General features: G+C 37.1%; 1 protein-coding gene across 5 annotated transcripts in view; it reads left to right on the forward strand.

The window, feature by feature from the left end:
* Kcnip4 (potassium voltage-gated channel interacting protein 4) overlaps positions 1-18,869 on the forward strand; it is a 1,106,582-nt gene that overhangs the window by 975,145 nt on the left and 112,568 nt on the right. The window contains exon 2 of one of the 5 annotated variants that reach the window (XM_036200428.1): positions 454-555. The exons of the other annotated variants lie outside the window; for them this stretch is intronic. Within the exon in view, the coding sequence (XP_036056321.1) occupies positions 454-555 (102 nt within the window). The remainder of the gene's footprint in view (positions 1-453; positions 556-18,869) is intronic. 5 annotated transcript variants of the gene reach the window in all.

Raw genomic sequence — 18,869 nt, forward strand, 5'->3', positions numbered from 1 at the left:
GCAAAGGTACTATCAGGTGATTGCTGTGTGTGTGATTTATGAGGGCAGCCACCTCCTTTGTAATCAAAGAAGGGAGCACGGAGAAGAGAAGATTGTGTTGCAGGCCCTTGACACGGGTTTGAATATTGGAATTTCAGTCCAACTATTTCCAGTGGTGTTTGTTATGCTTTCGATCCGAGACCCAAAATAAGCCACTAAATTTCACTCTTGTCATCCACTGAAAATCCTTTCACTCTGTTTTTCTTTGGTAATCATCACCTTTAAAGCAACGTCAGAACTTTACCTGAAAGGTGAAAAAGGAAACCAACTTTGGGGGCCCTAACCCACTGTCTGTTTGCCTGAGTGAGCTGGCCATCTCCCCATCCTGCTTGCCAAGCTTGCCTGGTGACCCCTGCAGCCCTGTGAGTCCCTCTGTGCAGAAGGCACTAACAGAACCGCTCATGTATTTTCTAGGTTTCCTCTACGCTCAGAACAACACCAAGCGCAGCATTAAAGAGCGGCTCATGAAGCTCTTACCCTGCTCCGCTGCCAAAACGTCGTCTCCTGCTATTCAAAGCAAGTTTCCTTTTCTTTTCGCCCCCAAATTGTTTGCTTTGCTTGTTTCGGTCCACATGCAGTGCAATTTCTGTTTCTAAAAAGAATCGATATATCATCTCCCGTGAAGCAATGTCTATTTACAGCTCGTGTTTATGTGAAACACTGCAGTACAAGCAACAGGCACTTTTCATTTGGCAAGCTGAAAGCTTGGTGTGGATGTTGGTAACAGAGACCCATGCTTTCTGACACCGAGGCATTTCTGTTTCATCCGAGGCCTGGGGACTAGCCTTAGGGATTGCTTTGCCTAAAATGGTTGCACAGCAGCTGACAATTTAAGCTATACTATTTTTTTAAGTTTCTTTTTTTTTCTAGTTACAACATAAAATGTCCATATTTATGGAGTGCCATGTGGTGTTTTGATACATGTATATTCTGCATAATGCTCAGATGGATAAACATATCCATGTTCCCAAACATTTCTCTTTTCTTTGCTGCCAAATATCCAAAACCCCTACTATATCTAGCTTTTCTGGGATAAATGACATAGTCACCAATGGCCACTCTGATATGCAATAAAACACATATCTAGCTGTAACTTAGTAACCATAAATTACCCTTCCTCATCCCTTGTTCCAAGCTATGCTTCTCAGTACCTGGTACATGCTAATATACTTTCAACTTCTATGAAATCAACTTTTAAAAAGTCTATGTATAAGTGAAATGATGCAGTATTTGTCATCCTGTGTCTGGCTTATTACACTTAATGAGGTCCTGATCCACTCATGTTCTAACCTATGACAACAATTTCTTCTTTTCCAGGCTGAATAGTGCTCCTCTGTATATATTAACCACATTGAATATACACGTTTATCCAGGAATAGTTATCTAGTAGGTTAATTCTTTTTCTTGGCTATAGTGAATAGTTCTGCAATGAACATGGAATATAAAAGTACAGGTGTCCTTATATGGAAAAAACATCTTTACTATTTTTATTCAATTTATATTGTAATTTCATTTTTAAATATAATTTTCTTTCCCTTTGTTTATCCTCTGCCCACATTGGTTAAGGTTCTCTAGAAAATCATAACCAACACAAAAACACAATCATAAGCACATACATTCACATGCACATATTTACATATTATATGTGCACATATGTATATTCCTATGTACATATTTATGTCTAAACACCCACATAAATACAGTTATTTTGGCTTATAGGACTGTGGCAGTGGATGGGCTGGAAATTTAGGCAGCATTTGATGTTGTGGAATAGAATCAAGATTCTTTCTGAGGAACCCTCAGGTTAGTTCAACACCTCAACTGATTACATAGGACTCACTCCCCAGATCCAGAGTAATCTGTCCTTCACTTGTAGTGTATTGATTGTGGCCATCACCACTTTTATACACTACCTCCACATCAACACTTCGATTAGTGTTTGATGGAATAAGTGAGCACTCAGGCTTAGCCAGGTTGACACATGAAACTAACTAGCACACTGGTCTGCCACCTCTTTCTTGACAACTGTGGGGCATCCTTGTGGATTAGAGATAGAGAACCCCTAGGAAAGGACATTTGTAATTTTGTAAAGATATTAAATGCCACTGACCCTGTGAACTTAAGAAGAGTGTATATACAAAAAAAGTTTATTTTAATTTATTTCCAAGCATCAAACAACTAGAATTAGACAAGAGAAGGTGGTCTTTGCTACTAAGAAAATAGAGCATTAAGACTGTTCAAGCTGTGTGTCAAGAGACAGTATGTTCACCTAACTTCTTTGCATTCTGCCATATCATTTTGTAGAAACCATTGATTCAATTGGTAATTTAAACTATAAATACCACCACACTCCACAACACAAATGGAGAAAATATGGAAGGAATTTCAAAAAGAAAAGTATATTGAGTCAAAAGTCCTATAACTAAAAAAAACAAAGCAGTTATTTGAAATGATGCTGTATCATACTAGTGAGATCTAGCAGGCATGTGGACCCAGTCAATGAATACTTTTCATAAGCTAGTCACAGTTAATTGTGTTGAGAGCAGTCAATAAACCACATTTCAAAACACAGAGCAAAATCCAAAACAGTAAACACATGGTAGTCTACCCAATTAGATCTTGCGTAACAATAAAAAATGATTTTTTTCCTGGTAGAAATTTCATGTGCAAAATCAGTAAAAGTATTATTGTGGCACACTGTTTTATTTTTTTTTCATTGCACACTTACATGAATGCATACTTATACACACACAACAGTTTGGCTAGTAAGATGTAACATGTCAGCAGCAACCTACAAGACTATAATATCGAAGAATGAACAGCGTTAATCTGACATGGTGCTGAAGCTGCAGGGTTTAGCACTGCTTGTCAGAGATGACTGACTACTAGAGCAATTGTTTTTCAGCTCCCAAGGTGGAGTCAACATTGCCACGTTACCCGATATTTGCTGAAAACATAGTCATACATATCCTATATACAGTTAAAATGTAAGTGTCAAATGTGTCTCCATATTTGCTTAGGGAAGAACAAAATTGTCAGATTCTGCTAGCATTTTCCCTGCATGAAATATCTAACAAAAGCAAATAAGTTTAACTCTGCCCTACCCTAAAAGGATATTTGTTAAAATTACAGCCAGGGACAAAAATGTTATAAACACAAAGAATGAGAATAACCAAAATCTCATATTTGATAAATTCAGCAAACTCATCCATTAGGGAAATAAAAATTAAAGTAGCATTAAGACTTTATTTCATGTCTTTCAGGATGATTATTATAAAGAAAACGAATAGCAACAAATTATGGTGAGGAAAGAAATTCCTATGCATCTACTAATAGGTGGTAAATACAGCCCAACACTATGGAAAACATGTGAAGACTCCTAAAATATCCACAAGCAGATCTAGTGTGTGATTCAGCTGACTCATTTCTGGGTATATGCAAAAAGGATTCTAAGTCAATATACAACAGGATACCTGTACATTCCTGTTTATTATAGCACTATTCAGAACAGCCAAGTTACAATATCAATTTAGATGTATATCAACAGATGAATGAAGATAATGTTGTACGAATATTAGAGTTCTACTCAACTATAATGAATATATTTATATACTCTGTTGAAAATAGCTGTACCATGAGACTATTATTATATATTATAGATTAATATATATAGTCAGTTTTAAAAGACAAATATTTCATATTTTCTCTCATTTATGGATACTAGATTTTATAATGATAGATATAATATATGCAGTTAGGCTTAAAATATATGCATATATAAAATAGCTACATGTTATACTTGAAAGAAAATTTTTGTAAAACCCAGGAACATAGACAATTAATATATGTTAATTTTTAAAAATTAGAAAGTAGCTGTTGTTTACATCATGTTAAACATATAACATGATTTGTAGGCCCTATACATCTTCAGAAGACTCTACTCATTAGCAACTATTTTCAAGTATCCAACTCTCACAAGAAAACCTGTCATGTAGGAATAGTTTACTTGAAAACAGGCCAATGAATCCCATTACCATGTGTCTCAGTTCAGGTTTTTATTGCTATGAAGAGACACCATGACCACTGGGAACTCTTGTAAGAAAAACATTTAATTGAGGTGGCTCGCTTACAGTTTCAAAAGTTCAATCCATTAGTATTATGGTGAGGAGCATGGCATCATGCAGGCAGGTGCGCTGCTATAGCTCAGAGACCTTACATCTTGATAGGCAGGCAACAGGAAGTTGACTGACTGTCACATTGAGGGACGCTTGAGCAAAAGAGACTTCAAAGCCTGCCCCCATAGTGACACACTTCCTCTAACAAGGCCACACCTCCTAATAGTGCTACTCCTTTTGGGGACCATTTTCTTTCAAACCACCACACTATATTTGTTAGCCAATTGATCACATTAGCTCCCTTCTGTGGACTAGATTTACATTGTGCTCAATGTAAAAATATGCCAGGTGAATACAGTGTGAGAGGTGGGTTAATCAAACAAACAAGCAGATAAGCAGAGGCCTTTAGGCCCCTAGAAGAAAGGTATACCTATGCCATGTCTGGGCTTAGAGATCCTGAAGATGCGTCTTGACTTACCTGAGAGGTTCTAGGCATGATTGACCTCTGAGTGGCAGTGGGAATATTCTATACTTGGCATCATGAGACTTCCAGTGCTGTGTGTCTGACAGTTAGCTTCCTATAGAAAAGCCAAAGCTCTTGCTAAGCCATGAAGCACTTTGAGCGCAGAATTAGAAAACCTAAAACTTGAAGGATCATGGGAAGACACCTATCTGGTCTCCCCATTTAGTATAAAAGAGAATCACTGTTCCTCACCAGAGAGCAGGATTGCTTCTTCTGAAAACTACCTATAAGACTGTAGCCATCTGTATGTAGCATTTTGCAGTGTGCCTGAAAAAGCCCATCTATGAACATGTCTGTGCTAGGCCCACCCTAAGAGCAAGACACTGTGAGTTTTCATCTTCCCTCACTTTATAGTCAATTATTCAATGCAGACTTTAAATATTATTTCTGCTGTGCATGACTCACACTAAAACACTAAAATAAGTAGCTCATGGTAAAGTGTTTATGAAAGACCATATCTTTCCAAATGTTTGGAAATAAAATATTTAATAAGGGGTAAAAAATACAATATTCCAAATTAATGCTTTAAGTACATATCTTGACTCTGATGGTTGAGAAAACTGACAAACCAAAGTCCAAAATTCCAACTACCTTAGAAATATTTTGGAAAGCTGTGCCTGTCTTTGAAGACAAAGAAGTAATTGCTTAAGGCAATGGTCTATGTCCTTGTCCACTCAATTCACCTGGTCATAGTTGACAGTTAGAAATTGATGTAATCTAGTGAGCAGTAATTTAGGGTGTAGAGTTTTGCCTGGTGTTAATAACTCCTGAACAAGAGTGAGAAATGAGATAAGATAAATAGAGACTAGAAACATATGTCTAATAAATTAAGGATTGCCTTGTTCAAGTTTTTGACCCACTCAGCTATCCCTGATCACTGAATTTTCCACTAATCTTTGAGTGTCCATCCCAGGATATTGATGAAACAGACAAATGTAACAGCCTAATTGCCCCACTCAGCAGTAATCTAGGAGTTCCCCTGTCACTTGTCTGGCATCACCAGCTACCTTCTTTCTGTTCTCTCCTCCCCTTTTCACTTCCCACCCACCATCTGACTGCTTAGTGAACTAATGTCAATTTCCTCTCAGATATAAACGCACCTCTTCACATCTTGTGCTATGGCACTGGTTGTGTCCACTACATTTTTCCAAGAATAACTGAAAGAGATAGAGAGACACACCATCCAGACACATATTGGATTCCTGTTGTGCTTGTTACTAAATAAATTCCTGGACTATTTTGCCCAACAGTTTCCTTATTTATTCATTATTCCACAGTCTTTAATTTATTTAAATAGATCATGTGAAACATTCATGGCACTCTAGAAGAGAAGGGCATTTTTCTAGTTACATCTCTCATGAAACTTATTTGGGAAGGTAGAGATAATGTGAAAACAAAGATAACCCCCTCCTAATGTGTATTGTGAAGGAAGCAAATGTATGGTGATATATTTAAAAGTAGATGTGCGCTAAAAAGATATATGAGCTGGGTCAGGGTCAGATATATGAGCTGTCTCAGACATTACTTAATTACTCACTAATTAAGTAATGTCTGAGAGCCTGAAAAGAGAAACGGATGGAAGCAAGGGTAGGAAAGGAGCCTAGCATATTGGAGATACAGAAAGCTTTCTGGTACCATCTGAAAATGAATTATTATTGTCACAGGACTAAATAAAATAGTTCATATGAAGCACCATTAGAATAAATAAATGACAAGTTGTAGCCCAACAAATATGACCTGAGAAGAGTAATTATTTGTCACATAAAATGTCTAAAAAATCCTTAGCACAGTACAATGAGACCTTCCCAACTCACAGAGCTAGGTTTCTAGCCCATAAGCCTATGTTTCCAGCAGTTTTCTGACAGAGCTGTATTAATCACCTCTGGTATCTACTGAGAAGAATCCCATAATTTCCACCACAGTTGCTTTGTTCATAGGCCTTTAAATAAAGAATAAATCTGGGAAATCACTGAGTCTGAACTTCTGCTTACAGGAGTGTATTCCCCTCTATGCTCTTCTCTCTGATCTCATGTTAGTCCTTTCTGTTGGCTAGACCCAATGAGAAGCCAGAACATCAAGGTGTGTAGATAATACTGCTGATAGAATTCAGCCTCTTCACTGAAAGCACCAGTAATGGGTAGAGGGTGGAGCCAGGGGAAGATATAAACATATTATGACCTAAATTCTGTACATTGGTCGAGCCAGGAATTGATGTCTTCAGAAGCAGTACAAGTCTCAAATTCAGTCACATGATTTTTCATATTTCATATATTCCTAATTAATCCTAAAACACGGCAACTAGCACATATATGTGTGCTGATGAATTCTTGTTTATATAACTAAGGAGCATGAGAACCCATTTCACATGTAGCTTAGAATTAAGAATTTCCAGCAGCAACACACATATGACTACAAATTGCTTTTACATATATATATATATATATATATATATATATATATATATATATATATATATATATATAGGCTAAGCCTATGGCTTAAACTCTTAAATAAATAGTCAAATCATTCACTTTATCTCTAAAAAGTAGCAATAATTTTCTGTTTATTCAAATCTTGTTATCATAACTAAGAGGGTACTTACTGATAATAGCCAGGAACTCTTACAAAAGAGGAAGCATTAAATACTTGATTATATGTGTGTTTATATTTATGCACATTTTAATTTAAATCAGGGTCACAATAACATCCTTTTAGTAATGTTTCAGTGTTCTCATTCAATCAAAATCATTTATTTGCTAAATTAATGTGTTGGTTCAGAATTTTATTTTCTTGAGAAGAGGTAAAGAAGAGATGGGACAAGGTCATCATCCTTAGACTAGACTACTCATAACTGATAATGCAATCACAAGTGTATTGGCATGAATAATTACAAGGCATGATTTCCTAACTACAATAAGAGTTTTGGTGTCAAATGCAGATTAAGGTTTTAGTAGGTCTTATTTTTCTTGGAAATATATTCTTCATGGGAATTTTCACATGCCCATATTGGCAGAGAATTCACCAGAATTGTTGGTAGATTATTTTTTTCAAAAGGAACGTTCAACTGCCAACATAATGGCAATTAGAAACACAACAGCAAACCCCAGGAAACTTTTTAAAAAGTTGGCTTCTGACAAGTAATTAATCTCATGCTATATCTTCCTTGGTGAATTTAGCTAAAACCTCCAACCTAGGCAGGTAGAAAGATTGATGGAAGATCTGAGGAAAGATCCAGGAAAATTTGTAAACTTTATTTTTAGCTTTTTTTTTTTTTTGGAGTGGGGAGAGAGGGGTACTTCATTGCATTCATGAGCTGTATAAGTACTATGATCAAATTCCCAGATATTAAACCTACTTAGAAATATCCAATGCAGTTCTAAGTTCTACACAGCTCAACTTATGAACTTACTATAATATACAGAATCATGCAATATGGACACTGACCTACAGAACAGGAAAGTGAGGCATAGGAAACAAATCTCCTTGCTTGATCACAACATCAGGAAAAGACAGGGAAAGGGTCTGAAGCCTGCAGTGGTGCTCCAGAGTCTACACACTTTTCCCATTATCTAGTTATATTCAACATTTTGAAAAGTATATACAAAGTCAATTTTAGGAAAACAGGAACTTTCTCCACTTTCTTGAGACAAGCTCATGAGGCCCATTTATCTGGAAATGCTGTGATGGATCCTTGAATGAATGTATCCTCTTTCTGGGATATTTTGTTTAAAAAGTGGAAACTGTTATCAGCTCTTCTTTTGTCTAGGGTCATAGGAGCCACAGAGATAACATTTCTCATTTCTGATGAAGGCAAATCATTGATGTTTTAGAGCTATATGGCATTTTATATTTTCTTGGTATCTGAGCACCCATGAGATGCCATATAGGAAACATTAGAAGCATCTTTTAGCTTAGATGTAAAACTAACAGGCACTATTATTTACTTATTGGTGATATATGTTGCTAATTATATTTGTTCTCTGCCTTTGTTGTGGCTTTTTGTTTTGTTTTGTTTTTCAACACAGGATTTCTCTGTGTAGCTTTACGCTTTTCCTGGAATACACTTGGTAGATCAGGCTGGCCTCGAACTCGCAAAGATCTTCCTGCCTCTGCCTCTCAAGTGCTGGGATTAAAGGCGTGCGCCACCACCGCACAGCAATATGGAAGCTTCCACTTTGTTTGTTTGTTTGTTTTTTGAGACAGGGTTTCTCTGTAGTTTTGCTGCCTGTCCTGGATCTCCCTCTGTAGATCAGACTGGCCTCGAACTCACAGAGATCCGCCTGCCTCTGCCTCCCAAGTGCTGGGATTAAAGGCGTGTGCCACCACCGCCGGCCTGTTGTGACTTTTTAAGGCTCACCTTTCTTCTAATTATCTTATTTTATCAGCATAAAATTCTTGTAAAACAACAAATGCGGAGGGTAGTTGTTTCCTCTTGATAAAATGAAAGGGGCTTACCCCGAATCACATATGTATACATAGGTATTTGAACAGACCAATGGAAAATATAGAACATTCTTTGTCCTGGTCCATTGTATATCTACAGAGAGTCTTTATTAAATCATGAACTGCTTTTGATATAAGCCAGCTAGAGGCAGGCAACAGAACAGCTATTACTGTGGACAGGTATAGTTTATTTCATTTCATGGTAGCAGAGTTATAGGGAATATATTAAAGATAATAATACCAAACCAAAAGGCAGCTCCAGAGAACCCTATCTGAAGACTGCCATCACACTGAAATAAACACACATGTCTAGATCAGTAAGGAACAATGAGTACAAATAAGCTGATGGAAGGGGTACTATTAAATGGAATTAGCTCTGAGGTGTGTCATAATGTGCGTCAGCTTACTTGGTTCAAAGAGTTTTATGACTGATAAGTTACACCATATTTATGATGTTTTAATCTTTTACTCATTCCCTTACCTGCAATATGGACATTATAATGATAAATATTCTTTGAGCATGCACAGAGGGTTAGTAATGTATCTGACTTTTATGTCAGTGGACAATTGTGCTGTTTTTATACTGTCACTGCTGTGATCACAACTGCTACAGTCACTTATATAAGGCTGAATAAAGGCAGGTGTATTGTACAGCCGTTTATATGTCTGCAGAGCCCTTTGGAGAAGAATGATCATTTCATCAGAAGAGCTAAAGCATGTGCTGAAAAGATGAAACTTCACATAATCTGGTAGGGGGCTTAGAAGAAAGAGAGAACAGAAACATTGGCCAGGAAGCTGCCCCCAAAGTCTATGCAAGAGATGGTATCATCAGCCACCCTTTATTGAGTGTAGCTCTATAGCACTAAGACAATTACTGCTAGTATTAACTGCAAGACTCTGAGATAGACACAGTTATATTCTTGCTTAAAAGAAAAAACAAAACTAAAACGAAAATAGAAATTAAATCATTAACTAGCAATCTCACATATAATTAATGTCAATGAAGTTTAGCACTGTAATATGTGAGCTTAGGGAATACACCCTGAACTGCACTACCTGCAAGAGATGACAGATCCAACAAGCAGGTAACAGTGAAGGAAGGGAAACTTCAGGTGTCCTGTGAAGGTATTAATTGGAAATACTGGAAGTAATTGCTGTTGTTAAGGGAATAATAGAAAAGAGATTTGACCAAAGGACCATGGTGGAATTAACCAAGATAAGAAACACAAAAAGAAGGACATGAAGTGAGTTCAAGAGAGGGGTGGCATTATTCAGACATGCTATTTTAAAATGTCTGAAGAAAATAAGTAATGCTTGAAAAAAGTGAGTCTAAAAATATAAGCAAGCATGAAATAGGCTTTATTAATTAGTGTAACTCTTTCTTCCTATTTCTATTTGTTTCCTACTTTTTGTGACTATTAATTTGAGTCAAATTTGTTGACCTGAAAAGTAATTTCAAAAACATTTATAGAAATACAGTGGAAAAAACTTTATTTTTATAAAAATGTTGAGTTTGGCTCACCACAGTCTTTACTTTATTAATACTGTGATGCTGTTCACTAGTGTGGCTAACAAGAGTTTTTACTCACCTATTTTTCCATTTTCAATGAGCTAAGAAGTAATATTTAAGCTAAATAAGAGTCTAGTCAATAAGGCTGGTTTCTGCAGGCTTTCTTTAGACACTGAAATGGGAACCTAATACTTCAAACAGACTCAATTTTCCACTCCACCAGGTGTATAAAATACAGACTATTGCTACATTATCTGCTTTGATTGCAGGGTTAAAGCTTAGCTTCTTACTTTCAAATTGCCTTCTTGCCAAGGGATTTAGAGTAGCATGGTTGATGCTCAGCCTTCCTTTGCAGAAGCACTGGTCCAACTTTGCCCGCAAAGTTTCATTATAAAGATAGATGAAGATAAGTCAAATTATGAAGATAAACTGATAGGAAAACTCTTATTTATCTTCTAGCATAAGCATTTCCATCTGAAACTGTGTCTGGAAAAACAATTACACCCGTTATATTATTGATTTAGAATCCTGAATCTGCTCTGAAGTAAACATGTCTCTATCGGGTATTCTGGAAGCAATTAAAAGCATCCTTAATTTACCTCAATTGCATCTTAAAATAATTAATGCTTTAGATGAGTAGATGTTAGATGTTTCAGTGACAAAATAATGTTATGCCAGTAGAAAGCATGTTTAGATACCTAAGATACATCATGCACTGTGCAAAATATTTTAATCTTTAAATCTACTTCATTGCAGTTATTATTCAGTTGTTCTCATTATCATTATATGGATGAAAAACTCAATGTTTGCAATTTAAAGTGAATTGTCCTAAGTAATACAAGCACTACATAGCAACACTGACAGAACTCAAGCCCAGGTCATTTGATTATTTGACAAAATCTGCATCAAAATCAATAGTGTGGTAGGTATTTTCCAAGCTGCAAAAAATGCATCCACAAGTGAACCAGTCATGAATCCAGCCATGTAATGATCAAATGTCTAATGGAAAAGGTCATGGACTATGATTTGCTTATTCATAGCAACCTTCTAAGGCACAGTTGAAAATGATTGACAAACATCATTTCATTTCAACCTCCTGCCAACAGTATGCAAATGGGTTCATGAGAGACTAATCACTCTACTCAAGTTCACACAGCCAAGAAGAGTCATAAATCAGTTGTCCCATTGTCCCCACTCAGGTAGAGTCTAAAATAATGCCTCACTTAGTAAGTAGGCAAGGACAATCATGACTGCTGCCATCTATTGATTGATTAATACCTGCCAGTAAGAAATTCAAATATTCTTTCAAAACAACTTTGTGAAGCTAACAAAATATCCCTATTTTATAGTTTTTTTTTTAAAAGGCAGGGATTGGAAAGTTTAAATACTTTCTTCAGTTACAGAATTGAGAAACAGACCCAGGGAAAAAAACAGATTTTTTTGTGGTAACTGTATAATTTCGTAGATGTAGTGAGGGTGTTGTTCTAGTCATTATGTTAAAGAAGATACTAGACTTTAATGTTGAAAACATAGTACAATAAATAGTAACAAATCATATTATCAGTCAAATGTTTACTATGTATAAAAGTGCACATGCATATATTATTCTATTTAATGAGTTAATATAATGCTCTCATCTTAATGTCATTAAACATTAGGGAGCAAAGCCACACAGAGTTTTGGAATGTTTTATCCTGGTCGCACAATGAATATCTAGTTTGTGTTTGGACTATACAAACTTACATTTTTTTCAGCATGAAAACTAGTTCAAACATAGAAGGACTACAAGAAAAAGTCAGATTGATTCGCAAATTATTTAATATTTCATTCAAATCATAGCTATGATGGATAAGCGTGGCATTACAATGTCAATGCTATGACTGATTCAACTACAAAACATCACCTACTACAGCAAAAAGCCATTACCCCTACCAACCTCAGCCAGCCTTTCTCAGGAGCAAATGATTGGAGGATTTTTCTTTCATTTCTAGGTAATAGATTTCATCAGTTTCTGGCTTCCTTCAACTCAAAACTACCTACTCGACCAGCCACTACATTTTAAAAATAACTTTTCCCTACAGTTCTTCCTTACAAATCTTGTATATGTGTATTTTAAATTGACATTTTCCAAAAATTCAACTTCTTCCTATCACCTTCTGAAGTGAAATGAGTAGGAGAAAGCCTTTTCCTAGAAATTAAGGACTGATATTTTCTAGTTATTTCCTACAATACACCTTTACCCTTCCTCAATAATGTGTTTTCTTTGTTTTCAGACAATTTGATGCCAGTTCTAAACTTCAGGGTCAGAATTTTATGGGATAAGTATTAGCTTTATATCTTCCATTTCCATGTCCTTCACAACTTAGGTCATTCCTTCGAAAAAATTTTTTTTCATATATACAAAAAGGGCAATAATATTTAGAATGATTACAATGCTTAGGTGAAACAATGAAAACTAAGTAATTTCATCTACTGTAGAAACCACTTTGGTGCTGTCTAGCCTGTGTCCCCCTCCCTTTGTACGTGATGCTACATGAAATCAGGAGGAGGTTATTGAAAACCACTGATACAGGGTGAGGATATGTTTACTGCTAACAGATATTGTGACTGCCACTTGACAGAGGACTACAGTAACAGTCAGCCCAGTTCTGTCACTGATGTACCCAATAGCTTTCCATGTACAATACTTGAAGGCAAGGCTCTGTGTTTAAATACAAAACCACAAGTGGAAGGCTTGATTCCAGTCCACTTTCATTTCCAACCTACTTCTATTTTCTGCTTAGAGACCACTGGTACTAGTTTTGTGATTCCTACTAAGATGTATATTTCTACAAAGGTTTGATTATCACTCACCCTTTCTGGAAGAAAGAACAGCAGACTAATTAATCCCGTGAACCTCAGAATATTGACTATTGTCAAACACCAAATTGTTTAGTTTCTTTCTCTGCATCAGTGTTTTCATCCATCAATCTGGATTATGCCATCAATAGAATGATATTAGAAGTTTATAATTTAGTCAACTTAAATTCTTTAGACACAGCAAGTTTGGTCTGGGCATTATTAGATTTTTAGGACAACCAGGAGAAAGTATGTCACAATTCATGAGAAAGTCCATTCTTAAAGCACTTTAACTTTTTTGAGAATTTCCCACATGCATATAATGTGTTTTGATAAAGCTTATCTCCCATTCTCTCTCCTCCAAATCATTCCCATTCCTCCCCACCACTTATCTTCTTGAGTCCATGTTCTCTCTCTCTTTCTTCCCCTCCTCTCTTTCTCATCTTTCTCTCAATATCCACTGAATCCATTTAATGCTTCATCATGTGTGTGGCTATGAGACATCTTAGAGGTCTTGGGCAGCCTTTTGGAGCCCTCAACCCTGAAGAAATCAGACTCTCCCTCCCCTAGCAGCTGTCAATTATCAGTAGGTCTTTTTTTCGAGACAGGGTTTCTCTGTGTAGCTTTGCGCCTTTCCTGGAACTCACTTGGTAGACCTTGCTGGCCTTGAACTCACAGAGATCCTCCTGGCTCTGCCTCCCAAGTGCTGGGATTAAAGGTGTGCATCACCACTGCCCAGTTTATCAATAGGTTTTAGACAGTACTTCTGGGTCTGGGTGGTAGCTGGGTTGGGCAACTTGGTTGGTCAAATTGCTAGCTTTTTCTCATTGTCACTACCCAAATGAGCTCTCCAGAAATGCCTTGGCTAGCTCACCCAATGCAGCCTACAGCAAGGATCAGGGCCAGTTCTTCTCTCAGGCCCTTAAATCCAGGTCACCCAACCCCATATCTCTAGGGCCAGCTCTACTGTTTTGCCCAGGCAAGGTGCCAGGCCCTCTCTCCCAATTGCTAACTGAGAATACAGGCTGGGGATAGGGCGAATGTCAGCTCTCCCACTCTCATTCCCTCAGGGATGGCTTACCTGCATCCCGGGCAACAGAATCAGCTCAGGTATGCTGCCCTGTTGGGGTGCAGGGTCCACTCTCCTGTGTGCTGTAGTTGATGTAGGGCAGGACTAGTTCTCTCCCTCTCATTAACCTTTGATTACAAGGTCAGAGGGCAGATGCAATGGGATAGGGAGATAAGTGGGATTGGAATGTATATTGTAACATCCACAAAAAAATCAATAAAAGTAAAAAAAGAAAAAAAAAGACTTAAAATGGAGTTACCTTATAAGAGGGTAACAATGCTGTCACTAGACACCTCAGACTGACAAATAAGCATCCAAGCTGTTACTTCCTTGGAGACCCCCAAACATTGCAAGCTATTGCAATTACTTTTTGTTTCCTTCCATAACATGATGGTAAGACACTCCTGCTAAAGACATAACATATTTGAGTAATGAAATATAGAGAGATCCAGCTGAAACCACCTGGAAGCCTCATCCCTACTGGGTAGCTTCCATAGTGCTTGGAGGTGTTGTGCATGCTACCAGGGGAGAGAAATAAGTCTCAGTCTTATCCACCTGTGAACTCTGAGAGCTACAGTACCAACTGGCCTAACCAGACATGTCCACTAAGCCAACAGTGGCATGGGCATCATGGGAGTAAACAACAGATTTGTGATTGAGCATTTCCACAAATGGAATCCAGATCTGGCAATATTATCAGGCCAAGAACCTGTGGTTAGTCTGCTCATAAGTCACAGGGGAGAACCTACTACTATTATTCTGCTAAATCATACTCTGCTTCAAATTTCCCCTCTATCATGCAAGAGAGAGATTTTTTAAATTAAAATATAATTACATCACTTTTCCCTTCTAACCTTCTATGTCTTCCACCTTCCAAATCCACAGTCTCCTGTTTTTCAATCATTGTTATTATAAATACATATAAATGAATAAACAAATAAATACAAACAAAAGGAATCATTCCGTCTCCTCTTTTGTGATGACTCCTGAATACGCAGGTATAATAAAGATGTGCCACTTGGAGCTAAGCACTTCATAGCTTCTATTTTGGCATTTTTAACAGAGTAGACTAATCGAGATCATCTTTCTTCATCTCTCTGTGTTTTCTTACTTTAGAAAACATTTATTATTGAATATAATCACTCAGCATTTTTCTTTTCCTTATTAGAATATCAATTTTTTCTGATCTGTCTTCATAGATAAATTCAATTATACTCTGTTTCCATCCTCCTCCTTCTTATCACTTCTAGTGTAGATTATGTCTCTGTGTGTAATGTATGGCAATAATCTTTTCATTTCCTTCATCTACAAAAAGAAAATCACTTGTGAACCTATCACCTAAGAAATGATAGCTGCTGTCATAATAGGTCATCATGATCTACCCTGGTAATGATATGCTTAATGCTGATAAAGAGCAATCCAATTAGGTGAATTTAAATAAATATGATCTTGTGAGAAAGTTATTTGTGTTTACAAATAGTCATAGATAATCCATTCATACATGCTGTGAGGAATTGCTCTGGCAGCTCACCTCCAGGTTGTTATATTTTGTAGTGATTGAATTCAATCATGAAATCACAAAGCAATTCAAGTTCTCCCAGAATGAAAATTTTTATGTCATTGCCAACAAATACATTTAACAGAAGATACTCAAAATAATTCACCATTTTCAAGGTACTTTTCATTTTCCATTTAATATATGAGTATAAAGTAGAATAACATACTAATTAAAGTGCTATGTTTTATTTTGGTCTTAAAATATACTTATAAGTTTAAAGAAATATTTTCAGACTGAAACACATCAGTGCTTCTGATGCTCAAAAAGCTCTATGCAAATCTTGCAACATCCAGTATTCTGAGGGTCTGATAGTGTTCTTCAGGGGCTATGTGCACATCACCATAAATTTAGAATTAATTACTCACATACTCTCATGTGCACTTCAAAGGAGCTCTTGGCAGGTAGATAGTTCAAGAGTTTTAAAAACAGAAAGAGTCAAGAGAGTTCCCAGGTCATCACCTTCTTCACATTAAAAAAAAAAAAAAAAAAAAAAAAAAAGAAAAAGAAAAAAAGTTGACATTGTCATACACGTTAAAGAGATGCTCACAAGGCCTGATCTAGGTTTGAACTCTCCCGCCGATGTCAAATGAACAGGAAGATGAAGCAAGTAATTTGTGACAGGTGCTCTTCCACTGTCATCTATTGGGCACTGTGTAGACTTAAACTAATTTCATAATCCCTGGTACTATTAACTAACTGATTCTCAGTCCAACATTTGTGAGCAAAACAAAAACTGAGCAATGGGAAGTCAGGTATATGGGTGTGCACCTTATTTCTGTGCAAGTCTTTGAAGTAACAATGAAAGGATGAAAGGAGTTATGTGGTTATCAGGAAAACTAGCTTTGTATATTATTCTCCAGACAGCTTTACCTCAGGCCAATGTATCAGACTTGGACACAAATCAAAAAAGAAGACAGAAATCACCCCTCATACATACATCACCCTAGGAAAGAACTCTGTTTTGTGTGCCTGAGTAGAGAAACCACTTCAACAACATGCAACATCTTTCTCCAAAGGATGCTTTGATTGCTGCATTAGAAACATTGTGCATGGGCTGAAGAGATGACTTGTTGAGCACTGGCTGCTCTTCCAGAAAACCTGAGTTCAATTCCCAGCTCACAACTATCTGTAATGAGATCTGAACTTCTGGGGTGGAGGCATACATGGCAGGCAGAACATGTATACATAATAAATAATTTAATCTTTAAAAAAAAGAAAGAAAGAAACATTGTCCACAATCTTATATCTTTAAAATTCAGGAAACATTTTCATGCTTCTTTGTAAAACATGTTCTTCTGCAGTTATATCCAGGAAGATGGAAACTTCAGATAGGGTCAAACTTGCATAATTATGTTGGGCTATAATGAGCTTCTACCGTGTCTTAAGAAAAGGTTTTAGAAAGATACCTATTTAAAAACCCATCCTGTAGTTCCCCAGTGATTTAAATTCCAGTTTCTAGCCCAATTATGTCATGGCCTGAGGGACCTGTTGACTCAGATGCAGGACAACATTGGCCCTTAAAGACATAAATCTAAGGAGCAAGGATGTAAAGAGATAGCCAGGGACCTTGAAGGTATTGGGACTTTGTTGTCTGATCACAATTAAATCTGTTAGAAGAAACACGAATTAAAATATCATTTGCATTCATGGTGTCTCAGGATATAAGTGCAGCATAGATAGCATCTGAATCAGCTCCTTGTCAATATGCCTTAGCTTTTCTAGTTTGCAAGGGCCTGAGGAGGCACAAAAGGTCAGAACCCCATTTGGGTCTATGGTTTTTGTTTCAAACAAACAAGCATCTCCATATATGTTGACCTTGTCTTTCCTAGCCCTGAAAGCCTATGCCCTCTGCCCTTGCCTCCCTCTTGTTTCTCACTGGCAGGACATCCATTACAAGCTGGAAACTTCCACACTGCACTTTGGCACATTTTGACTGGTGATCACTTGAGGCACCTTTTATCTCCTAAGATTTTGGAGTCTATTGTGATTATCTCTCAGAACAGCTGCTGACTTCAAATTGGCTAAACTCATGATCATTGGTGACAAAAAGGCACAGACTGATTCCCAGGTGTCATGTGGCCTTAAAGAAGTTATTTGAACTCTGCAGGGCTGAGTTGCACCTTCTAAAGCAGGGCCACAGTGGGTATCTTGCTGAATTTATGTCAGTACTGAAATGAGATACCACACTGCCAGGCTCAAGTAAAAGTTCTGTAAATAGTGGTCACCACATTATTTTTTTTAAGAACTCAGCATTACCTTTAAAATACTAGAATGGTCAGGTCCTGGAGACATCTGTTTGTTGAATTTCTAACTAGCAACCTGACTTTGATCTCTCTAGGTTAAGGCCAGCAGCGTAGACTTATCCCTCATTTTTCTCATCGGAAGAACCAAGCTGATCATTCTGCTCCTGAGGAGCGTTGTGAAAACTAAATGATGAGATTGGCCAGCAAACTTCCCAGGACCCACTGGGAAACGTAGGCAACAAGACATAGTTTGATTAGCTTTGTGTCTCCCCGGAATCTGGTAGGATGAGAAAAGAGTACAGACTGAATGTGTTCAACAACAGAATTCTACTCTCTCAAGCGCCTGGAGACCACGAGTCTAAAGTCAGAGAGGCAGTGTGTCACTGTCATTTTGTTGGGTTTTCATGACGATTTTCTTTTGTAAGCAGGTCTCATTTGTCCTTTCCTGTCCTCTTAAATGCCCGGGCCTTTTGGGTGTTGGATTATGGCCCCACTATTCTGACATTTTATAATCCTTATTATCATCAGAAA

The sequence above is a fragment of the Onychomys torridus genome, chromosome 10 (assembly GCF_903995425.1).
Source record: "Onychomys torridus chromosome 10, mOncTor1.1, whole genome shotgun sequence".
NCBI lineage: Eukaryota > Metazoa > Chordata > Mammalia > Rodentia > Cricetidae > Onychomys > Onychomys torridus.